The 26,338-nt window shown below is 42.4% G+C and overlaps 1 protein-coding gene across 2 annotated transcripts; it reads left to right on the top strand.

The window, feature by feature from the left end:
• Nucleotides 1–37: 37 nt before the first annotated feature.
• EAF1 (ELL associated factor 1) lies at nt 38–26,133 on the top strand. Of its 2 annotated transcripts, XM_030551073.1 has the most exons (7): nt 149–165; nt 995–1,041; nt 3,225–3,319; nt 6,467–6,603; nt 8,333–8,499; nt 16,338–16,568; nt 23,626–26,133. In XM_030551073.1, exons 2-7 carry the CDS (start codon nt 1,017–1,019, stop codon nt 23,670–23,672), a joined length of 702 nt encoding a protein of 233 aa, XP_030406933.1. In that variant the 5' UTR covers nt 149–165; nt 995–1,016; the 3' UTR covers nt 23,673–26,133. The 2 variants fall into 2 exon arrangements, with proteins under 2 accessions (XP_030406932.1, XP_030406933.1); XM_030551072.1 differs by lacking the exon at nt 995–1,041 and having other exon boundaries at nt 38–165.
• Nucleotides 26,134–26,338: the final 205 nt, after the last annotated feature.

The following is a 26,338-nucleotide window of genomic DNA, read 5'->3' as shown; positions in this document are numbered from 1 at the left end:
ACGGGGCTGGGGATCCGCCGCTGCCGGGTGCTGCTGTGTCCGGGTCCGGCGCGGGCAGGGGCATGAACGGCTCGGCGAACCCGCTGCTGGACAAGGAGGAGCACGGGCTGCAGCTGGGGGAGAGCTTCGAGCGGCGGCCCAAGGCCTCCTTCCACACCATCCGCTGTGAGCCAGCCGCCCCGGCCCCCGCGACCCACCGCCCCCCCCCCGCTCTCCCTGGGACCCACCGCCCTGCCCGGGATCCTACCCCTCCTGGGGACCCCCCGGCTTAGCCCTTTGCTCCTCTACCTCTACTCTAGCCCTTTACTCCTTCCCCCCGGCCCACACCCCCTGCACTGCACCCCCGCCCCAGCCTGGGACGCCCTGTGCTGCACCCCCCACTGTGGAAAGAGCAGGAGTTTTCCAACCCTGTCCGTTTTTCCAGGGACCCTCGTTACGCTCTGTGCGCTGGGATCCCCCATTCCCTTCCCCCTGTATCTTTCTCCTTTCCCTTGCCCGGCTTCCACCCTCTGCCTCTGAGCCCTAGCCCCTAACTCTCCATTTGCCCCTACCATCCCAACTGTTGCACACACCCCTTACCGGCTGCCATCCCCTCTCTACCATTCCTCACCAGCTCCTTCTTCCTAGGCTCTTACCTGGTTATGTGGAGAGCAGCAACTTTCAGTTACAAATTTAGATGGCAGGAGGGAAATTAAAGTGAGGCTAGTTTGAAAGTAACTGTAAAAATTAGGGATCGGTGGGGGAGAGGGAAGTGAGTCTCTTGCTGAGTGTCATATCAATGAGCTTCAGATCAGACATATTTACTTTCCAGGCTAGAATTTTTTTTATAACTTCTGGGCCTGAAAATTTAACCTGGGATCAATTATACTGTTGGTTTTGTTTTTTTTTTCCTTCCTTTCCATACCACTGTAAGACTTTGTAGGCCAAAATTCTGCTCTCCTTTATAACCTGCAAAAACTCATTTTCATCATGTGTTGTTTGTGAGGTTTTATGGTATCCTGGACAATCCATGGAAAATGCTTCCAGGAAAACTTAACTTTGGTAATTAAAATCATAAACTATTTTTCAGGGTCATAAAATTAGTATAACCATTACAAAACTAACCAAGGGTATACACAAACCAGTAAACTTCCCAAGAGAAACCCAAATGTTTGCATGGCGTATCTTCATCTACCACTGACCCTAGGAAAAAAGCCTAGTATTGAAATCCTTTGTCAGTCACCCCAGCTCATACTATTCCTATATGTATATGTAAGAGGGAAGTATGCCAGACTTGTAAATGAGGAGGCTCTAGTAAAGTGTCAGGCTCAAAAGAACAAAAAAAAAAAGTATTTATGATACATGCACACATAGCATTTAATAAGAAATGGGGGTGGGCCAAGAGCCCTGCTCCCTTTTGGCTGCCTCGACCCAGCAAGTCCACAGTGATACATTTGGGGAAACAATAGCTCGTAATTGTTAACTCACAAAGTTACTCGGATGTAAGTGAGGGCACAACTTGGCCCTGCAATTAGAACGATTAACTCTTTTGGTAATGCATGGGAAGAGGTTAAATCTAGTCATACACTCACTTTTTCCGTCTGCTGTGTTGTCTCTGTAATACTAGCAGAGTAAAAATCAGTTACATTTATTTTTATCATTAAGCCCAGCCGGTGACGATGTTAAGAAGGTGCTATTTTTTGCAAACTTGCTTTTCATAGTAGAGCTTCATTTTAAATTTGCTCTAAGAAGTGGATGTTTTAACAATTAATACAATAATTAAGAGAAGTCTTGGCAGTGAATATAACTGGATAGTTTTGTATGCTGCTTCTTAGCGTATGCGCAATGTGCCTCAGGTGGCATGTGGCCAGGATTAATCAGCAAATTTGTTTTGCTGGTTGGATCATTAGCTTTCCCAGGCTGGGTATTGCCGTGGAGTGGAATGTGAAGGTTGATCCATGCCCCACTTTTTTGTATGCTTAGATACTGTAATTGAGTGCCCTCTTATGAAAATGGCATTATCCCCCATACTCATATCTGGTTCATGTTCTGATTTTACTTTTGCAGTTTTGTCTAAATCATGTCTGAACTTCATACATTCTGATCATCTGTTTTTGTCTCCTTTATGGCTCAGTAGTGCGGTAGGATAATTAATAGAAAATATGTAAATGTATTAAGAAAAGTTACTGGAGATATTACTTTACACTTGCTCAGAGACGCAAAGTACATTTTATTCAAAGTAATCCCCTATAAACCAGGACTATCTTTGGGCTTTAAATTGCCTTAGGCATATTCTGAGTGTGTCATGCTCCCACTCTCCATCTGGAATGGCTTTGTCAGGGGACCCCTCTCCCATACAGGTAGGGGCAATAGCATGCAGGCCTTCTCTCTGCTCCCCTCTCCCACCTGGAGACGTAGAGGTAGAAGCTTTGGGGCCCTGATCAGAACTTAGCACAGCAAGGGTGTATCTGCATGGGTAGCTGTGCTGGGATCAGTGTATTCTTCTGCTTCTGTGAGACAGAGAGTTCTGAGGTCATGATGGCAGGTCTCCCCACAGACCGCTCAGTCTTACAGTTAACAATCTGTTGAGATACGTGGAGCAGTTCACCGCTTAGAGTCATAGAGCTTAAGGCCAGAAGGGATCACTAAAAGTCATCTAGTCTGACTCCTGTATATCACAGGCCACCAATGCCTGCTGACTAAACCCAACAACTGAAATTAGACTAAAGTAGTACAGCCCACAGGAGACTAGACTGTTATGTGCCACAGGCAGAGAAAAGGAGGGACCGAGATGCACCAGTGCCCAAGGCCCCTGCAAAGGCAGGGAACGGAGTATGTGAGAATATGCCTGGATAATCCTGGCAAGTGACCCGCACTCACATGATGTGTTGGCTGCTTGTTTCAAACTGTCTTCAGACTCAAATGTCACTGCATTGGTTATACCTGGGTCACATGTTGAAGCTTTTCCTTGACCAGAATGACTAGAAACTTCCTTTTTTTTTAAATTGAAAGATTAAAATCTGAGGTAATCACATGATTTAAGGAGTGGGTATCCACAGAATTAGATCTATTGTGCCTATGCATTAGTCCAGCTCTTCTTTAAATAGTAGCATTGGCCCACATTTTACATTCCTTCTAATCAGAAATAAAGCAGGAGATGAGTTACCTCAGAAGAGAAACCATGGAACTCTCTAGAAACTATTTAGATGAGAAATGTATTTAATACCACTTATTTTGCTCTTCAGATGATTTTAAGCCAGCATCTATAGACACATCTTGTGAGGGGGAGCTCCAGGTTGGTAAAGGAGATGAAGTAACAATTACACTGCCACATATTCCAGTAAGTTTACTTTGTGTTATGATACAGATTTACCTTTTGACTTCATAGCAAATTCTCATCCTGTGGTTTTAGTGTCTGCTAGCCAGGAACATTCTACTGTAAATGGACTTAAATCTATCCTCTTCACCTTTGATCACAATGCTAAAACAAATGAGTCCACTGTTGGAGCAGCTTTTGCACTGTCTTTCTACTAGCATTTCAGTATATCATTCTGGGAGAGGGCTGTAAAATGGAATCGCTATAAAGTATTTCTTTAAACATCCAATCTACTTTGCTTACAATTAATCCTCCTTGGTACTCTTTGAAGTACAAAAAGACTTTTAATCCTGATTGGGTCCCCACCTAATTTCCATCAGTTTTTAGTTCTGCATTTTAAGTATGGGAGTCTGATTATCCTTGACTCAGGTCAAGATCTAATTTCAAAAGACTGAAGTTATGCCTTTGAAACTGCTCTTTCTGTTGCTGAAAGCTATACAAACAACATCCTGCACCCCATGTTTGCAGAAGCTACTCCAGGATTCCTAGTCAGTTGCAATGAGGTTAAATCCAATCCCTCCAGAAATCGTATAGTAAAGATTTATTGTGCAAGGATGATGGACAAGTGACAGTAAAGAATATGGTCAAATGATTGTACGTATTTCTGTTTTGATAATAAAGAATTGAAACAAAACAAAAAATGCACCTGTGTTCTGGAACTGGATTTGTATAGTAGCTAGAGCTGTTGCTAATTACCAAAACAGCATATGTGAATTTATAAACAACATAGATAGGCTTAGTATAGATAGACAACAGTTTTCTGCTGGATTGGAATCCAAATGGCAGATCCTCAGCTGGAAAAATTATGGGTGGAGCTGATAATTTACACTGGGGAGGATCTGCTCCCAAGAAAGTTTTCTAAATAATGTTACCATCTTCACTCTTATATGAAATATTGCCTCAATTTAATCTATATAGTATACTTATCTTGTTGAAGTAATTCTGAGAGCAGAAGCAGTATAATTAATGCCAGTAGTGCTGCCTTTTGAATTGGAATATTCCCTTTTGACTGGGAAGTGTATTGTTCCTATATTTTTGAAGTGGGCGAATAAGATTGTTTGTAGTGCATCCCCTCTCCAGATGTCTGTTCTGATAAGATTATTTTTAATGTAATATTTTATGAGAATGGACAGCTTTCAGCTTGACCTGTCTCTTCTATATTCTAGAGGGTTTTCCAGTTAACCAAACTGAACATAGTCAATATTGATTTGGAGCAACATACGCATAGTGGCTGCTTTCAATCTAGTTAAATGGACAATTCTCTGAAAAGGGATGGGATATGTGATCTCAAAGCTTTCCTTTCTTGAAATGTTGATAAAACGATATAAGAGGGTTCACTGATCTTCTGGATCCTGCCTTATTTCTCACATTCCAACAAACAGTTGCACTAAGTGCCTAACAATTGGATGGGATTCAGGTTCCAATTTGCCATTTGAAATTTTGCTATCTCTGACTGTACCACTGTTTGAAGGAGATTTTTTTGTGTTTCTTCCAGTGTGTGGACAGTTTCAGGGATTACGGTGCTTTGTGGATGTAGTGGTTTAATATTTGATGGTCAAATAGTTGTTGAGGAATTATTTTTGTCTCTTGTTTTAGTTATGGGTTTCATCACAATCCTGTTAAACTTTAGCTCTTTCGCTCAGTGTAGTAACTTTGTAACAGAATAGTCTGTAACGTAGCATTTTAGTTTCTGTTGCTTAGTATTTAAGCACTCCAAACTCTTACATACCTGCTTAATTTTAAGCTTGTGAGAGGGACTGTTGATGTGCTTCACTGGATTTTCAGTTTCTTCTCTTTATTTCTCAGCAAAGATTATGCTCTTCTTTAAATTCCAGGCTTTCCACAAAATAGGGAATGGTGGGATATAAGCTTATCATAATTTCCATTATATTTGTGCTTTATATGTTTGTCTAACTTCTCTTTATCTGTCAAGGATGACCAGGACTTAACTTCCAGCTTATTTTATATTCTCTTCAATCCTTTTTTACTTTTCAATTTCTTAATGTAGTAATATTGTAAATATCTGTGAAGGCATGACTATGTGAGAATATGATCTTATCCAAATTGGAACCTGTCTTACTGTAACGTCTCTGAAGAATCCAGATGTAGGTAGTCTGTATTGTTCCATAACCATTTTAGATTAGTGTGTGTATCCTATTTTGATAGTGCGGAGAGTTTAAAATTTTAGTTTAAGCGAGAAGACATTATATTTTCTTTAGAAGAAGGGTGGGAGTGGAAGCTTGTGCTTTTGCACACTGTCCTCAATTCAGGGTGCTTCCCAAGAACATGTGTAAAGATTGCTTTCTGTTCTCTGAAGCAGGACTCTCTTCTTCACTTGTAAGTAAGTACCATTCACCTTTCTCTGTAACTATACAGCTATTGTATGGATAAAATCTGAGTAGGTTTCACAGTAGAGAGTATACTTTTGTACATTCCTTATACTAAGTGCATCAATTTTTTGATTCACCCAATGTTAATTAGTATCATAGAGAACCCCCCAGATTGCTCCAGAATGTAGGTCTTCACGCAATAGTTTTGCCAAGCAAACAAGCTGTTTGTTTTTTTTAAATCAGTTGTTGCTAATGTATGGCATGTGATATTTGCTTCATAACATAGAAGAGAGGTATTGTTTTTTATTTACTGGATTAAATATAAAGGCAGTTTAAATGATATATTGGGTACACATACATTTCATCGGGTCACAATTCCACTGAATGCGTAATTAGATTTATATTCAGTATTCAAACCCAGGATTTTCAGAGCTGGTAGAAGTATCAGGGAGGTTTCTGATATTTATCAGGGCAAACTAATAAAATTTAGTTGTTACCATGAGGGAAAGTAGAACTGTAAATGATAGTAACCAAAGGGTAGATGCGTTTCACTGCAAAGCCGCATAAAATGATTAAAAGCATAATAATGAGTGAGGAAGAATCTGATGTAATACATATAAATGTATTCATCCCTTCTTGAAATGAACAAACACTTTCAATCCAAAGTAAATGATAATTTCTTGATATTAGGACAGAAGCATGCATATAGACTTATTGTGTATAAATGGCTTGTATAGTCTGGGTATAAGCAAATGAATGTGTGCTTTTTCTTCGACACCAGGGCTCAACTCCTCCAATGACTGTGTTCAAAGGAAATAAAAGACCATATCAGAAGGACTGCGTGCTTATTATCAATCATGACACTGGGGAATATGTGCTGGAAAAACTTAGTAGCAGTATTCAAGTCAAGAAAACAAGGTAAAACTGGGGCACACACAGTTAATAAGAAGAATTCTTGCTAGAGAGTCATGTTAATAGTGTCACCTTTAGCTATGGCTATGAGTTTTGTGAATTAGCAGTATTGTTTAATTACTGATTTTCCTGGACTTTATGAGGACAATTATCATGCCTAAATATGGAAATCTCCATTATGTGTATGTAGCAGAGTGTAAAGAATTAGTAGATTCTCTATTATTGAAAGGTGATAATTGTAACTCATGACTGAACGGTATTGGTGGTATAAGAGTTTAGAAGCTGTTCAAAAGATTAGATGGCTTTCAATGATTGCTTTCTGAAGAAGATGAAAGTGGTAACCTGTCAAGTGGACGGTGAAGTTGCAAGTAATGGACCTAGAAGTCTAATTATATATAACAATTAGAGTGGGGGAACATGGTTGCATCAAGAAGATAAACAGAGCAAAAATCCAAACTCTTCATGGGCAAAGATTCTGAAAAAATGAATGCTGCAGAAATAAATAGTATTGTGGATAATTGCCTAAAAGCTGCTGAGATCAGAACTTCTGTCTAATCTGATCGCCGTACCTCAGTACACAAATGGCACTCTAGAAAGTATTCAGATAAAATATCTTTCAGAGTAGTGCCAACTGTAAGTACCTCAAGTCTCTGAATCAAGTTCTTTTAGCAGTGGGGAAAGCATATTAGATAAGTTCTATAGAGCATGCCATTATTAAATATTTTTTTAAAACATGACACATTTAAAATAACCTGTATTACTGCAGCTGTAAAAACTTTGACTGAGAGCTCACTAAAACTTTATAGTGATGCAGGCTGGGACCATGCTTGGCAGCTAGATCAGAGATCTCCAAAGAACAAATCCAGGCTGTTGGACATGAGGGTACTGATTCAACAGTTGCCACACTTTCCTCTGAGACAACGCCCTACAAGTGCATGAGCATGATGTTCCGAGGCACTGTGCTATTAGAGGTCATGTCATTCAGATGAAATGTCAAGCTGTTGTCATGGTCACTTTGGTCTTTAATGATCCCTTGGCACACTTGGCAAGAGAAGGGGTTTTAGTCTAAAATTCAAAGTGGAGTAATTACATTCTTCCCATATAAACTCCTTCTGTAGTTTCAAGAGCATAAATCAATATTGGTAACAATTCTCTGCTCTTATATAGTAACTTTCATCTGATGATGTACTGCATGTAATCAAAGAGGATACTTCTTGTTGTAAAATGCTGGGTAGTCTTTTTGTGCATCTTCTAATAGTTAGCTCCATTTCAATCATGGATGAAGTGATCCCTTTGTATTTCATGTCTAAATGTTTGTGAAGAGTTTTGGGATCATTCAGGATGAAAGGTGCTATGTAAATGTATTTTACTATAGTTGCTGATTGTATTAAGAAGATGTTCTTTGCTAAATGAAAAACCTTTACCGCTATTTGAACAGAGAACAAGATATTGCTAAACCTTACATGGATCTGGAGCACAGTTAGTAAGGACCTTACTCTACAGTCACTTTACAGCATGCTTCCCCTGGAAGTCAGTGGTGATGCTGATTCCCAAAGCAGTGTAGGTTTTTTAGCAGTATTGTATTTAAAATCCATAATTCACTGTATAGCTCTACAGGATGCAAAGTAAATTTGTATTCAGTCTGAACTCATTAAATATATATTAATACAGATCTTACTGGAACAAATGAACACAGCTTTATGGCACCACTGACTGTTTTTTTATGTTGTTTCAGGGCTGAGGGCAGCAGTAAGATCCAGGCACGAATAGAGCAGCAGGCTGCTCGAGCCTCCCAGCCTTCCTCACAGTTCAAAGCCCCATCCAAGCCAGCAGCTGGGCCCAAAACCTCCCCTTTGAAAGACAACCCTTCACCTGAACCTCAGCTGGATGACATTAAGAGAGGTAAAGAAGGGTGGGGTTTTTTTTAATCTACTGTTTTGTAATTGTTCATTTACGAAGATACATAAGAACTTCAAAGCATTAAAGGCTGGTACATGACTGCTGGTTTATAGTCTATGTATCTTATTTTAAGAATTCTTAGAGAATTGTTTATTTTCTTACGTCAACGTAGTCATCTAAACTGTCCCCATCTCTCTGCATGTGAGCATCCCTTTTTTGCTGATAATTTAATCTCTTTCAGACTCTTTCTCCATAAAAATAACATTAACTCACAAGATGTACATCATCACAGTTGGATGGAACAGGAGTTGGCTGGCTGTCTCATCCAACAGAAAGGCTTTGGGTCTGAGATCCATCAAATAATTGGATAGGGATCAAATTTGCACAATATGGACCACACTGCCATGTAGTTGCTATATTTATTATGCAGGTATCTTGGGAGGCAAAGAAGGACTGAGTGCCTAAATTAAATAAATCTCCTACTTAAGCAGCAGCAGGCTCCTAATCTCAGTGTTTCTGTATCTGTGTCCAAAAGCTAGGCCTATCGGGGATTGATGCACAGAATCTCTGCCCAAATCCCTTCCACCCGGGTGGTGCACTGCATGGGTATATTGTGGACAATGCAGTTGAAGCGAGGAACTTTCTTTTTTTGTTTAGTTTATATTTTACTGAAAAGTCAGGTACTTTCTAGGCATATGTTGTATATTAAGACCATATTGTTCCTTTCTCCACTTCTGGTGTTTCCTTTGCTTTGTCTTTTCCCTCTGGTCCATACAGCTAGTTTTCTTATGGGCTCAGCCTATGTTATTTATCCTATATTATTCAGCAAGATTTTCTTCGACTTATACTAGTCACTTTATGACATTTTTACTTTTCAAAAATCTGAATGTTGGTTGTAGGAGCAGATTATATTAACTCCTGCACAGTTTCTAATCTAGTGAACACCAGGATGTTGATCGAAAGACCATGCTGAAGTCTGAGGGTTTGTTAGTTGCTATTTCTGTCCTTTCTCACTGTGTTTATCTAATTTTTTTATTTTGAAAATTCTTCAAATACATAAAACCAACCAAACAAGCAGACTACAGGGAAATACATTAAGTTAGTAAACAAATTATCTGGTATGGTTCTTATTATACAGTTTAGAAAACAAATATTAGTTAAACTAGGTATGTACTACAGAGTTCTGCTGGCATAGTTGTGAGGAGGTGTGATTCTTGACTGACATAGTTGTGCTGGTAGAAGCCCCTACTGTAGACAGTGACACCAGCCAAATGGCACTTTTACCAGTATAGCTTGTTTTCACTCCGTGAGGGTGCAGGGTTTGGGGGTGTGAAAGATTTTATTATTCTGGTACAAGCTGCAGCTTTCCAGTATAGCTGCACCCACTCTAGGAGTGCTTTGCCAGTATAGTATACCAATAGTCTTATACCAGTAAAGTGCTCCTAGTGTAAACATAGCCTTAAATAATCATCGGAAACCTTTCCAAAAAGGTATACAGCAGTGACTAAAGGTTGTATTGTTGCAGTAAAAATTACATATTTGCCTGGTGTGACGGTTACGAGAGAGGGAGTCTTTCCTCATATTCTAAAAACAGAAGACCTGTTGTACAAAAGTGTGAATATCCTGGTTGTCTGATAACTTCTCCAGCATCTGAATGTCCCGTATTGTAGAGAACTTCACAGTACCATCTGGGAGATCAGTTGTATTTCACAGAGAGTATCTACCCTTTGCGTGTTCTAATAAGAGAGAGTATGGCTTCATCAACAGTTTGTTCTTGGCCACAGAATAATTGTGCTTCTGTAGCTTTTCTAAACATTCCTCTGTTCTTTCTTTACATAAGCTTCTAACAATGGAGAACTCAAGTACCAACAGTTGGACACGTCTTATAATTCTGAGAATCTGTGTAGGGAAAGCACAATTAAAAGCCATTTTGACACAACGAAGATGAACGATACAAGTCAGCTAGATCCAGGAAACAGTCTTCAGTCCTTGGGACTCCTGTATTTCTTCTTTACTCCTACAGAGTTTTTAAGTTAAAGGATTTTTTTGCTCTTGTTTCCTGCCATCTCCTTCTTGGTGGTTGAAAGACATACTTTGTACAGAAGAAAAGTAAAGCATACTGGGTGAGGTTCTGTGCTGTGCCTCTAACAGGTGCAGCACAGAACTCTCAAATCGTAGGGGGCTGGATCTAAAGTGGCTTTAAGCCATCTTTGCACCCTCCTGATCCTAAGATGCCCCAGGGGCTGGGATGCCTCTGGTGTTACTAACACAGCTCTGAGATCCTCTCTAAGTTCCAGCAACCACTGCAGGCTGCCCTGTGAGCTGCTGTGCTGCCCAGCATTTTCACAGCATACTCTGACCCCACACTTGACATGCCTGTCCCTCTGAGGCATGTGTTGAGGGTCTGGGAGGCACCTTTAGAGCTGACTTTGCAGTGCTAGCAGCAGGAGAATCCTTTACCTATTAGTTATGGGGAGGTTTGGCCCTCTTTATGCCTCTGCATCCCTTTTACACAGCATCAAGGGGCCAGAGTGCAGATGAGGATCTCATGCATTATGAATACTTATCTGCACCTTATCACATGTCACTGTTCAATGAAAATGAATGATCATATTGTGGTATTTGCAGGAAAAAAATTGTTGACATTTATATAGCATACTTAATCGCAACAGATGCATTTTTAATAATGTTGTCATAATGTATATAGTATCTGGAAAAAGTACAAGTTTTCCAGTGTTGCTGGAAAACTATGAATTTCATGCTTAAAATGTGCTCTAAAGTGCAGTTTTACTTTGAAAAATAACTCTAAAGATGACATAATATAATTGCATATTTGTTGTCTCTTGTGGACTTGTAAATCAAATTTGCTGAATTTCAGTGTAAAACATTTTTTTTCTATCTGCTTTCTCTGTAAATTCAACCTGTCAAAATCAAGTAGTTTACTTCTGTCTAATGTGCTGTGGGACTTATGGCCTCATAACGCCAAATGCTGAGCACCTACAACTCCCATTGGCTTTAGTCAGAGTTCTAGATGCTCAGTCGGTCTCAGGGCCAGGAACTTCTAGCTAAGAATTTTGTTGAAGGTGCATGAAACAGAATAAAACCCAGTGCATCTACTGACAGCAGAGAAAAGGAGGAAAAAGCCCTGTTCTTAGTTAATGAAGTAACTAAGTAGATTTGATTTATTAGTAGTATTTATTATTGTAGCACCTAGGAGAAAAAAGAATATTTTTGTTTCACTTATTCTTTTAAGTAAATTGCTAAAGTTGAGAAATCAAATACACAAAACTCAAAAGTTATGGTTCCCTCAACAATATCAACTTTGCCAGATATAGTGCATTCATTAAGGTATGTATTTAACACATGGTACATAGAGAGGTTTTTTTAATATTAACTTTTGCATTTCCTGGCTCTTGTGACTTTTTCAACTTCAATATTGCATTAACATGGTTTGTTTGTTTGATCTTAAGGAACGAAAGGTATGCTGAATAAGCATTTGACTTTTCACAGTTAAAGGCAGCATATAGACTATGCCATGTAATCATCACACATTTAAACAAAAAAGTAAAGGCACCAGAACATTAAGTCATCCATACTAATAACTGCACTAAAGAATGCCTTGATAAAGCAACAGAGCAGACAAGCAGGAAGATACAAATTGTGACATAAATAAAGCAGATTTGTTTTTCCTTTTGGACCTCGTCTTGTGGTTGACTCAGCCACCATCTTTGACAGGCTGAAGCAACTGGGGATTCAGTAGGGCTTCCTAAAAGTCATGTGGAAGCTCTGCATGATACATTTTTAATGATATAAGAGCAGTTGTGACATCAGCAAAAACAAGGTTTTCTTGTCTGCGCAGAAGAACAATTTAAAATATTGGTTGCGTGGAGCTGAGAGAGGAGACTAGAGATATCTGAAAGGGAATGGCAAGCCCAAGAGGCAGCAATTGATTAGAAAAAAAGCCCCAACTGAGCCACTTATCTCCCTTCCTAAGTGCTCTCTGTTGCTACTGATAACACCTCCAACTTCCCAGCCCTGTCCCCAAGGCTCACAATCTTGATGTCATTTTCTTGCTCTTCTTCACCACACACATCAAGGATGGCAACAAATCTTGCCACTTTTCTCCAAGACATCTTTCTTTCTGCTCCTGGTGGCTAAATCGCATCTCCATGCTCTCATCATTCTCTGTCTTGTCTAATGTCCTCCTCACTCACCTGCCAGGCACCCATATTGCTCCCCTTCATTCCATCCTAAACACAACAGCCAAAACTATCTTCCTTGACAATCAGATCATGTCACTTCTCTCTCTGAATTATTCAATTGGCTCTCCCTTGCCCATCATATCCAGTTCAAACTTCCCATCCGACCTCCTATTCAGCCTTCATCTTGAATACTGTCTCACTGTATATCTTCTATCCTCTTCCTTCCACCAGTGTTGCCAACCTCTACTCTTTCATTACCAGCTTCCTCTCCCTTCTGTCGTCTTCACACCATCTTCCATGCTGCCTCCTTCTGACCCTAAGAGCCCCTTTATGCCACCCACCATGCTGTTGTCAGAATATGTAGCCAAATGATATCTTGTAAGATATATGTAAAAACTCTTGACATGGTGGTCGTTAATATTATTGCATGATGTATGTATGGTTAGTGTATAAAGAATTATGTATGTGCTGGAAATATGTTCCTAAAATATGTTCAGACCAAGCAACCTGAGTAGAGCAAATAAACAAAGTTTTTTATAGACAAAGGAATGTTGTTTTGCCAGTTTGCCTGAGTCTCCGATGTAAATTGAGCCAAGTGAGGCCAGAGTACATTTACATCTATGGTAAACAAACTGATTAAGTCAATCAAAAAAACAAATTGATTAGAGGATATGGAAGATAGCATGGCATCTACACACCAGCAGAGGACAGGAACTGTGTCTGGGCTTAATTTTCAAATAATACATTTCAAAGGCTTACTGGACTAGAAAAAGAAGGGGAGAGAACCCCTTTTTTATCCATATCTTAGGGAACAAAGTGGACAACAAGCTCTGATTCTGTGAACATTGGAGCTCCTGCCAGGAAGGACTGGAGATGCTGTAAGTGAGAAAGCTGTTTAGGCAAAGGCTTAACTAGCTAGAATTAAATGTTAGGTACTAGAAAGCATGTTTATTTGTTTGTTTTCTGTTTTCTATTTTCTGTTATCTCTGCTTAGTATCACTTAAGTGTCTGTTCTTCATAAACGTCTTCCTGGTTTTACTGTAAACCATCTCAGTGCTGTTTTGTTGAAGTATAGAGTGAGTCCTCAGCTAACCTAACAAGCTGGTGTGCATACTGTCTCTTCTGAGATAGCACACTTAACAATTTCTGAAAGTATCCAGTCAGAGGGACTGGACACTACAGAGATACGTCTCTAGAGAACTCAGGAACTGGGGTTCACTGATTTGTTTCCTGCAAGAAAGGTTAAGACTGGCAGAATCTCAAGGAATTTACTTGCGAAGTGGACAGACTGGTGTGTTAGGGAGATCACACGTAGTCTGATCTCCAGCAAAGCTCTCCCTTGCTAAGGCAGAGGGTAACGGTGGCTTATGGTTCTGTGTTGCCCTGAGAAGAAGCACCACACTCCTATGTTGGAGGGACCTCCCAGTCTCAGTCTGCCAGGTCATCCCAACTTCTCATTCATATCTTCCACATATGAATCGCTTCTTCCATAGGGCTTATAAACAAGTAAATGGGTGGAAGCCCCTTCCTCTAGTTCTCCCAGTACATCTTTTCTGTCCATTAGATTCTCGACTCTTTGAGGCATAGACTGTGAATATTTGCACTATGTACATTTTTAGTGCTCAGTGAGTACTTATAATTATCAACTTCCTTGATCCAAAGTATCAGTTGAGGCATGCAGAAAATTTACCGAATCAAGATAGGGCAAAAGATATTCACATCTGTGGGATTTCCATTTTCCATTGTGCTTAGTTTCCCCAACTTGCTTAGTTTAGACATTGAGAGATCCTCTAAGCCTGAAAGTTGTTATGGGATTCTAGAAATCCGCAGTTTGGGAATAAATTGAGAACCCACACTTGGGAGTGCTCCTTGTCCAGTTCTCAGACTCTAGCATGAAATAAAATTCTAAAAACTGCAAGACTAAGTGAGGAGGAGAATAAGAGAGAGAGAAATCACTTTTGAAAGATATATTACTCTCTGCCATTGACTCACTCATGTAAATCCAACAGAAACAGATGACAGATTTTTTTAAATCTAAAAGATTGAACCGAAATTGCTGTCTTGCAAACAGATGAACGGTAGGTAACATAACAAGTATGTTTTGCTTCAGCAGCCAAATTGCAAAAACAACCTCATTTCCTCAAGTACAACTTGATTTAGACAGTCTATTGCTCCATTGTATAAGTATAATATTGTTTTCCTTAATTCCAGTTGAATGTAGCTGATTTAGAAATTGAAAGGTAGCAAATTTAAAATTGAAAAAGGAAACTTTAAGCCAGTGCATAATTACCCAATTATACAGTGGAGGCTGAGAGCTTAGCAGGGTTTTTTAGTCTTATTTCCTGATCCTGTAGCTGTTGTATCATCGGACATCTGGAACCCTCTCCTTTCCAGTCAGATACAGTATTTAGCCTTAATCCTGAAATGTTCACGATCATGAATTTTAACGTCATGGCATTTTTATGTATAGAAAAAATCTGTTCAAGGTCATTTTGGAGATACTTTACACAGAAAGGATGGTCTTGTGATTCAAACACTAGAGTAGGACTTTGGAAATTTGGGTTCAGACTCTGTTTCTGCTACTGTATTCCTATGTAACCCTGGGCAAGACACTTACATTTTTCTGTGCCTTAGGTCCCCATCTGTAAAATGGAGATAATACCTGATTTCTCCCACTCTTTCTATTAGACTGTAAGTTCTTTAAGATAGGAACTCATTTCTTAGCTTGTGTATGTACAACGTCCAGCACAATGAGGCTTGAACTCTGACGATTTTGGGTGCTTTCATAATATAGCTAATGCTAGCTTTATTATTTCTCTCCCTCTGATCCCTATACCTTTGGACTTACGGTAACTAAATGCTTAATGTTATTGGTGGAGGGATACAAGTTGTAGTCCCCACAAAATGTTCAAAAAATCCTTCAAATAGTTTTTGAGTAACATGGAATATTCAAATATACAACAATGGTGTGATTTGGGATGACTTATCTAAATCCTTGGTAAGTAATATGACTATTCCAAACTCTTGCTGATATAACTTTCATATTGCCATTGGAACCACCAAGAAGGGTGCATGGCAAATCTAAAGAACTTCATGACTTTATTGTTGTAATCCCCTTCTCTCTTCAGTGTTACTGTCACTTGTTGCATCTGATACCATTTTCAAATGAGCCTAAATCCCACAGGTTTTTCTATGGAACTTAGGCTCCTAAGTCACTGGGTACTTTTGAAATTTGTACCCGTTGTGTCAACTGTTATATACTCTGACCCCCAAATCATTTACATTTAATGCCTGGTTTGTCTGTAAAGTGCCTGGCACATTGAGCACTCAGTAAATGAATAATACAGTAAGGAATGGTTTCAAAAATAGAAAACATATAAAGTGGTAGTGAAAGAAATGAAGTTTAGAGAAGCAGTGATTATTACCTCTTCTCTAGATTCAGCTGCAGCACTTAGGCACAGTTGTATATATCTTTCTTTTGTTTTCCGCCCCCAATTCTCTCCTTTGGATTTTATTTTAGACTTGTTCATTGTGCTTGGTAAATTATACTTGACATAACTGTTGCATTTTAACATTCCTTTCCTGAAATTCACAGAGGCCTGTAAATGTTTTGACCCAACAAATGTCATCCTATTCCAGAGCTAAGAGCAGAGGTTGAAATTATTGAACAGATGAGCAGCAGCAGTGGTAGCAGCTCATCAGACTCTGAGAGCTCTTCTGGAAGTGATGATGAAAGCTCTAGCAGTGACGGGGAAGAGGCTGCACGCATTTCCCCCTCTCAGCCACCACACCAGCAGTACAACAACAGAAATGCTGTTGCTAATGGTACCAGCAGGCCACAAGGAAGCAATCAGCTAATGAATACTCTCAGTAAGTAAAGTTTTGTGTGTTGTTGCTGTGGGAACCTGTGTGATGCCACCAAAAGGCATAGATTTTCTAAGCAGGTTTAGATATCACTGTAGAATATAGTTTACCAAATGGTTATCCCAAGCAGTTGCCTGCATGCAGGTTGAAATATGTGAAAGGGAGACCTTATAACAAAAAGCTCTTATTTATGTGAAGATATAGAGCAAGGCTGGGCAAACTATGGCCCGTGGGCCAGATCCGGCCTGTCAGGGCTTTGGATCTGGCCTGCGGGATTGCCATCCCTGTGGCGCCACAGGCCCCGCGCCACTCCCGGAAGCGGCCAGAACCATGTTCCTGTGGCCTCTAGGGGAAGGGGGTGAGGCAGAGGTCTCCACACGCTGCCCTCATATGCAGGCACCACTCCCTGCAGGTCCCATTGGCTGGGAACGGGAAACCATGGCCAATGGAGCTTCAGGGGAAGTACCCACAGGCAAAGGCAGTGCGCGGAGCCCTCTGCCCTCCTGCCTCCAGGGGCTGCAGGATGTGGTGCCAGCCGCTTCCGAGAGTGGCACAGTGTGGGGCCAGGGCAAGCAGAGAGCCTGCCTAAGCCTTGCTGAGTGCCACTGCTGGGCCGGAGCCCGCATTCCAAACCCCTCCTGCATCCTGCACCCCAAACCCCTGCCCTGAGCCCCCTGCCGCACCTCGCACCCCTCCTGCACCCCAGCCACACACCCTCCCACACCCCAACCCCTTGTCCCAGCTATACATTCATGGCCCTGCATGCAATTTCCCCACCCAGATGTGGCCTTTGGGCCAAAAAGTTTGCCCACCCCTAGTATAGAGGCTGCTTAGGCATCAAGGGCTTGAGCCAAAACCCAAAAGACTCCCATTGGCTTCAGTGGGTTTTAGAGCTGGCGCTCAGTGTGACTCGGTGGCAAAGCTCCATCAGGGAGGAGTAGGATACAGACGCTCCCCAACTTATGCAATCATTCTATTCCAGAAAGCCTTGCATAACCTGAATTTTACGAAAGTCGCAAACATATATTGTGCAAGCATAAAAAACAAACAATTACAATATTTTCTTCTCTAAATCAATCATCTTTTGCTTACGAACTGGTCCTGCACTCTTGCTGTCACTTGGTCACTTTCCAGGCATAATTTGAATGAAATAATAGGGTGAAATAACAAAATACAGTATCACTGAAATAACATGAGACTGAGAGAGTGCAAAGCCTTCCCTTGTAGAAGATGCTACTGCTGTATTCCTCCACACACCACACCACACTACAGTACAGTACTTTGTGTTTTGGTACTGTACACAATATTTTCCACAACTCGAAAATTTTATTTATGCCTTATGGAACTTTTTGCGTAAGGTCGAATTTCGTAAGTCAGGTCTTGCATAACCCTGGGAGTGTCTACACTTTGGGGAGGGAAAGCATTGTTTTTTAAATTTAAAAAAAAACAACAGCTTTTGAAATGTGGGATTGGCTGCATATATAGTAAACCCCTTAGTGAAGTTGCTCTGTGTGTGTGTGTGTGTGTGTGTGTGTGTGGTGTGTGTGTGTGTGTGTGTGTGTGTGTGTGAGAGAGAGAGAGTTAGAAGTTGATACAGACATATAAAGGACGTGGAACTAACTTGTAATAACTGATGAATACTGCATGTGACCTGGTTATTGAAATAATTACTGCATGGCTATATTGGGTTATTGGGATGCTGACTATCCCTAGGTTAGGTTAATTTAATAACAGGGCTGTTAAACAAGCAGGAAGGTGTCACAGTACCTAGTTTCAGAGTAGCAGCCGTGTTAGTCTGTATCCGCAAAAAGAACAGGAGTACTCGTGGCACCTTAAGACTAACAAATTTATTTCAGCATAAGCTTTCGTGGGCAACAGCTCACTTCTTTGGTTGCAGCCAAAGAAGTGAGCTGTAGCCCACGAAAGCTTATGCTGAAATAAATTTGTTAGTCTCTAAGGTGCCACAAGTACTCCTGTTCTTTTTACAGTACCTAGTGAGCACCCTCTTGTGACCAGTCGCTGGGACTGCTGTGAGGGGAATTCAACCTTCTGTGTCCCTGGATGTTTTAAGCTTCTAGAGCAGGGGCAGGCAAACTTTTTGGCCTGAGAGCCACATCTGGTTTCCAAAGTTGTATGGATGGCCGGTTAGGGGAGGATGTGTCTCCTCAAACAGCCAGGCGTGGCCCGGCTACCGCTCCGTATCTGACCCATCCCACACCCCCACTTCTTGCCCCCTGATGTGACCCCCCAGGACTCTACCCCTGCTCCCTGTCCCCTGACGGCCTGCCCCATCCTACCCTCCTGTTCCCTGTCCCCTGACAGCCCCTGGACCCCCTGCCACCCCATCCAACCCCCCTTCTCCTTCCTGACTGCCCCCCCCCGGGACCCTTTTCCCCATTCAACCCCCCTGTTTCCCGCCCACTAACCGCCCCAACCCCTATCCACACCCCCGCCCCCGACCACCATCCCGAACTCCCCTGCCCTCTATCCAACCCCGCTGCTCCCTGCCCCTTTACCTCACTGCCTGGAGCACTGGTGGCTGGCGGCGCTACAGCTGTGTCACCCAGAGCAGTAGGACAGGTAGCCGTGCCACCCGGCTGGAGCCAGCCACAACAATGCACCACACAGAGCACCGGGTCAGGGCCTGGCTCTGCAGCTGTGCTGCCCCAGGAGCTCACCGCCCAGAGCATTGCGCTGGTGGCGGGGCGAGCTGAGGCTGTGGGGCAGAGGGATTAACAGGGTAGGGGCCAGGGGCGAGCCTCCCACAGCAGGAGCTCAAGGGCCGGGCAGGAAGGTCCCGCGGGCTGTAGTTTGCCCACCTCTGTTCTAAAGCCTCAGCAGGCTACAGCACTGTTTTCTCCCTGGGCCTCTCAGGCACATTTCCTGGGCACTGACTCTGTCTTCTGCCCCTTCTCCAAAATGGAGCTCCTCTGCCCTTCTGTTCTATGCCCCAGGCCCAGCACTGATCCCCGAGATAACCCAGTTGTTCCAACATACCCCTCTCTCAGATCTCCATCCAAGAGGTGTGAAGCTTCTGGTTACAGTTTAACTCTGTCAGGGGCATGCGGCAGTTGTGAAGCCTGTAACACCCACATTTTACACAGAGCGTTGTGCTCTTTTACTTAATCATACACCACATAGGAGAATACAGATCATACAAAACAACAAACATCTTACACCAGTGTCCCTTGCTAGCTCACTGTTCCCTTGTGAGCCCTTGGGGACCATCGGTGTGGAGGGAGACAGGCAGGCAGAATGTCCCCTGCCTCATGCAGGCTGTTACCTGCTGGCTGGTCTCTATATCCTGAGACCAAGTCTAAGGGTGGGACAATCACGGGATTCCACCCTGAGAGAGTTGACGGTACGAGGCCAGCATCTATGGAGGATGCATTCAGAGAGGTCAGAGAAACGGTCAGAGGTGCAGCTAAATTATGCATCACACCCTTTCAAACATTTTCCCCTCCTGTGCTACTGTGTCCAGCCATCCTCATCACTATCCCACCCATCTTTCACTGCCAGTTTAAAAGCATAAAGAATGTGAGGACGTGGAGGAACTGTAGAGAGACCTGCTCCTGTCCACCATGGGAGATAGGCAAGGGTGAGGAGATTATGGCTAGTCAAATTACTATATCCTCTCTGTGGTTCCGCTATATGCTCCGTGATGAACTGGACCTGAAATGTGTGCTGTGTGCTAAGTGCCCATGGTTTCTGTAGCAGATTCAGGTAAATTCAAACATGGAGGGTTTTGGTGAATTAAATATCAAAATGAATCTGGTGCATCTAATCCTCCTTGATTAGTCCAGAACTTAGAGAGAAATGTGAGTTTTGCTAATTAGTATTTAGACCTTCACTCAAGGCCCTATCCAAAGCCCACTGAAGTCAGTAGAGTCTATTCACTGACTTAGTGGGCCTTGGATAGGCCCTTATTTAGGAGGTCAGATTTGCCATGCTTGGAATGTGCTTGAATTTCAAAGTCTTGATCCAACATGTGTCCGTGGATAAACCATTGATATTTCTGTAACATGAAGAACACACCTCTACAGGGGAACGCTTGCCATAGCATGGAAGCCCTCCAAAAATGTTAAAAAGGAAAAGAAACAGCCACTGTCTTATTTTTTTCAGTAGCTCTATTGCAGTGGACCTGCATTCGAGGGCAGGAATGTGGAAGATGATAGGGCACATGTTACAGGCCAGCTTAAAAGCAAGCATTGTCAAAGTTAGACTCAGGACTCTCAGTTTGTCAGACCACTCTGTTTTATTAGCACAGCGCTCTGCTAATAACATCCAGATAACGTGAGCACCGTGCAAGACACAAACTATCTTATTTATACAGATAAAAGAGCAGGAATTAGACAAAGGGACAAAGAGAGCAAAACAGTAAAATTCACCTGGGGCACAGCATGCATATCCTACTTCCTTACTAACTCTTATCGATCTAAGGCCATGTCTACATCTAAAATTTTGCAGCGCTGGTTGTTACAGCTGTATTAGTACAGCTGTATAGGGCCAGCGCTGCAGAGTGGCCACACTTACAGCAACCAGCGCTGCAAGTGGTGTTAGATGTGGCCACACTGCAGCGCTGTTGGGCGGCTTCAAGGGGGGTTCGGGGAACGCGAGAGCAAACCGGGAAAGGAGACCAGCTTCGCCGCGGTTTGCTCTCGCGTTCCCCGAACCCCCCTGCAAACCGCAGGGAAGGAGACCTGCTTGCTCGGGGGTTCGGGGAACGAGAGAGCAAACCGGGAAAGGAGACCAGCTTTGCCGCGGTTTGCTATCGCGTTCCCGGAACCACCCAGCAAACCTCAGGGAAGGAGACCTGCTTCCTCGGGGGTTCGGGGAACGAGAGAGCAAACCAGGAAAGGAGACCAGCTTCGCCGCGGTTTGCTCTCGCGTTCCCGGAACCACCCTGCAAACCGCAGGGAAGGAGACCTGCTTGCTCGGGGGTTCGGGAACGAGAGAGCAAACCGGGAAAGGAGACCAGCTTCGCCGCGGTTTGCTCTCGCGTTCCCCGAACCACCCTGCAAACCGCAGGGAAGGAGACCTGCTTGCTCGGGGGTTCCGGGAACGCGAGAGCAAACTGGGAAAGGAGACCAGCTTCGCCGCGGTTTGCTCTCGCGTTCCCGGAACCACCCTGCAAACCGCAGGGAAGGAGACCTGCTTGCTCGGGGGTTCCGGGAACGCGAGAGCAAACCGGGAAAGGAGACCAGCTTCGCCGCGGTTTGCTCTCGCGTTCCCGGAACCACCCAGCAAACCGCAGGGAAGGAGACCTGCTTGCTCGGGGTTCGGGGAACGAGAGAGCAAACCGGGAAAGGAGAACAGCTTCGCCGCGGTTTGCTCTCGCGTTCCCCGAACTACCCTGCAAACCGCAGGGAAGGAGACCTGCTTGCTCGGGGGTTCGGGAACGAGAGAGCAAACCGGGAAAGGAGACCAGCTTCGCCGCGGTTTGCTCTCGCGTTCCCGGAACCACCCAGCAAACCTCAGGGAAGGAGACCTGCTTGTTCGGGGAACGCGAGAGCAAGCTGGGGAAGGAGACCAGTTTGATTACCAGAGGCTTCCTCGGTGATGCTGGGATACCTGCTTATTCCACGGAGGTCAAGAAAAGCGCTGGTAAGTGTCTATACTTGATTACCAGCGCTGGATCACCAGCGCTGGATCCTCTACACCCGAGACAAAACGGGAGTACGGCCAGCGCTGCAAACAGGGAGTTGCAGCGCTGGTGGTGCCCTGCAGATGTGTACACCTCCTAAGTTGCAGCGCTGTAACTCCCTCACCAGCGCTGCAACTTTCTGATGTAGACAAGCCCTAAGGCTAATACTTCATCAATTGCCCTTAAACGGTGCAATTGTTCTATGTTAATGTCTGTATTCCTGACACCTGGATTGCAGCATTCCAACAATTTTGCTTAAAGGTACAGACGGCATTTCTTTAATCCTTTCTATTTTCACAATATAATTCATTCTACTTTCACAGCATGTACATTACCCAAGAATGAAGAGGACATTTCTCATTCTCATGTTCATCAGAATTCTGCAAGAGAGGTGGCAGACAGTTGCTATGTAGCAGTGGTCCCCAAACTTTTTCCATCACGCCTCCCCCCTTGCCCGTAATGGAACCTTTCTGTGCCCCCCAGGAACCACGTCTGGGAGAGGGGCCAGAGCCGCAGTTGGGATTCATGGCCAGGGGGCCTGGAGCTGTGGTCGAGGCCGGGGTCGCAGTCAGGACTGGAGCTGTGTCAAGGGCCTGGGGGCAGGGCCAGAGCTGTGGCTGTGGGCAGAGCTGGGTGGCACTCCTTCCCCACCCTCCATGGGGGCTGATCCAGGCACTGCTGTGCCCCCTCCAACTTTGCAACTCCCAAGGAGGGTGCACTCCACAGTTTGGGGACCTTTGGTACATACTATGAGGACAGTGTAGGTCTCTGGGCCTCCCTGCTTCTGACTTATCTTTGGGCCTCAGAGCTCTCTGGTTTTCCCCTTCCTCACTGACTTCTGAAGCAGAACTATCAGATAGGCTCAGCCCAATATTCTTGAGCTGCCCACACTTTCCTGATTTATCCACAGGCTAGAAGAGACCACTGTGATCGTGTAGCCTGACCTCCTGTATGACATAGGCCATAGAACTTCCCCATAGAACAGCCCTATTTTCACTACTGAAACTACTATCTTTAAAAAAATGGTTATTTTAATAGTGTAGATGAAGCCAGGGACTTTCCTAGTGTCCTGCCCAAAAGTCATATATGGCACTTTGGCTGGGCGGAGGGTGTGGAATTAATTCCACAGCTGCTGAGAAGGCGAATGCTTCTTTTTGAACAGGGAGTAGTAGCCTTGGTGGTTGTGGAGCCAAGGAGACTCAACTTTGCCTGGATTGGGCCTTAAATAAACTCTGTGCAAATTTTAATGTTCTTGAATATGGAGAATGATTATATTAGACAAACTGCTGAGATGCTGTTCATGTTCATTTCTGTGTAATTCTTATTTAAATCTCCAGTTTAAATTCAATAATTCTTAAATTTGAATATAATCAAAGTATGAATTAACTTCTGGTGTTCTTGTTTTTTTGTCCCCAATAGGAAATGACTTGCAGTTGAGTGAATCTGGAAGTGACAGTGATGACTAGGGCTAAGGTTTCTCTTTTTCTACTGCATATATATGAAGAACTAATTTACTTTTCAATGAGCCCAATGCTGATGAGGGAATTGGCACGGGAATAGCTCCGTGCATGGAATTTTAATAGAAGCAATGTGTAACTCTATGGAATATCAAATGTTATCCTAAACAGAAGCTGAGGAGGATTTTACTTTGTTTATTAAGTGTATATTTTATGTATATTCTTAGTCTTTTAAAGTTTTAAATAGATATGTACAGTAAATAAGCCAGTCTGTGATCCTGACTACTGTTGATCTGTAAAGCATAATGCATATTCTCTTGATGTAATCTAAATGTTTCTTGTTCATGGGAGATGTTCAGTGCCGTAGTACATTAAGGAAAAATGTGTGTTTAGGACAGATGTGAGCCAACAATTAATTAAAAAAACCATGTGGGAGCTGGAGTATAAACTAAACTCATCACTAAACTGTCTTCTTCAGTTTGGGGCTTTTCTAATGCCTTTTTATTGCTATTTTTGGCTAACCGTGATGTGGGAGTGTTTTGAACAGTTGTAAGAGAAGTTATAAAATTGCCTCTTCAATCACTACCTTGTTGCACCAATGCCTTATGGAATAGTTTTAAATAAAACTTCAGCTGCTGCCTTCATTATTAAAGGAAACAATACTAGAAGCTGTTCAAATTACCTTCAGAAACAAACAGTCACACATGTACACACACTGTGTATGTTTAATGATTGGCATTGAAGACAGGTGTTCTCTCAAAGTAATGTTCTTAGGTGTTTTAAGTAACAAAAGTACCTACCTGTGTAAATAAGAACTAGGACAACTTTCTCTAATAGATCACACAGTCTCATTTAATTCTGGTTTTCAGTCTCTAATGAAAATGGTTTAAATATAGACTATCAACCTTATTTAAATTACTCCAAAATACTCCATTTGGAACTGCAGAAAAGATATTTGCAACTGCAGGGCTAGAGCCCATTGCTACAAGACGATTACACCAAACAGATGAATAAACAGTTATAAGATGCAACTGGAAGCAGCCCACCTTCTCCAAGGTTCCCTACATGGAGCTTTCCCCAGGTTGTTCCTTGGCATGGATCTTGTGAGGGACAATGGGTCCTGTCGTTCTTCAGAGCAAGAGACATTTACCCCTGTAAGTGTTTTTTTATTTGTTTGTTTGTTTGTTTCATTTTGTGCATACATGGGACTTAAGTGGTGCATGAGGTCCATGCTGCCCACTCCACACACGGTTCAATTTCAGCTGTTACCCACATGGAATAAGGCAAGTGGCAGTAGGCGTCTAATGTAAGCCAGGAAATACAAAGCTAAATGTTTACTTTCCTGGCTTTTGTCTATCAGTGGTAGTCTGCCATCATTCATGTGGTTTTGTTTCCCTGTTTGTTAGGGTTTTTTTCTCTTTTAAAAAAAAATGCATTGGAGGGCACTAGGGGAATTTTGAAGGAAGGTTATAAAACCCAGATTATTTTCTTGCATTCAATATATATTTAAAGAGGCCTCTTTCTTGTACATATGTTTTTAAAAATATTTGGTTCTAAAAGAATATGATATGTATACATATTTTAACACAATTAAGAAATATAGTTGGTTTATAACCAAAATGATTTGATTTTTCTCTGTGAGCAAAGAGAATACAGGTGCTCTCTACTAGCAAGCTGCAAAAGCTTTGGTCTTAATGATTGGTATAGCAGCTATTTAACCGAATGTGTGTTTGCAACCTAATTAGTAGTAATGTTGCTTCCAAAATATCATCCTGAATTTCCCTTGACTTACATATTAGATAAGCAGTGAAGTAGCTAATTACTGCAACAACGCATTATAAGTTATTCAGTGGCTTCATTGTGCCCTCTAAAATATGGGGTGTTTCATAGGAAGTGTTCTGTTTATTTTTCGAGTGTATGCAGATTAAAAGGGGATAAGACAACATAAAAAGGAATATACCAGACATTACCTATGATCATGTCTAAGATACTAGGCACACTAACAGTACCGAGTCAGCACTCATCAAGCCAGAAGACCTAAAATATACATACCCGAAAGGTCAGCATAGGCCACACTTGTGTCCCACTCCCTCAAAAGGTTTAATGGATTTTTGTGTACCCATGCTGTATGCCTTGATGTTCCAGCGAAACAAATTGGAACATCCCGTGTTCTCAGAAACCAGACTTAACCAGTTGGGTTAAGAGGAAAGGCTGATAGGAAAACGTTCTCACTTGTGTTTTTTTCTCTAGGGTCAGAGAAATGGGTACTCAGGAATAATACAAAATTGAAGTACATATAACTATTTGGAGAATACTGTGCCTAAAGTTTATTTGCATAGTTTACTTTATTATAGGCTAAACATATGCGTGTTTACAGTTATGTAAAAATAATTTGCAGTGTAAAGCCATATCATTTTTTCTCTTTCAAATTCAGTTTATTTAAATACAATATGAAGTTTAGCAATCCAAATGTGTGTGTGTTTTCTTTTAAACGGGGAAACTAATGGGAGTGTCGCTTGGGGTTAATTTGAGTGGAGGATATTTTTATTTACAGCAGCTCTTCATGCTTCATTGTGTGCCTGTTCACTGTGTTAGGTATCTCCCTCTAGTGGCTGATCCACAGAGGACATTAGTTTACTACATCTGCCAGATAATGGAGCTTTTCCTTTAGCTCA

Source organism: Gopherus evgoodei, chromosome 2 (genome assembly GCF_007399415.2).
Source record: "Gopherus evgoodei ecotype Sinaloan lineage chromosome 2, rGopEvg1_v1.p, whole genome shotgun sequence".
Taxonomy (NCBI): domain Eukaryota; kingdom Metazoa; phylum Chordata; order Testudines; family Testudinidae; genus Gopherus; species Gopherus evgoodei.
This window is presented reverse-complemented; position numbering and strand designations above follow the sequence as displayed.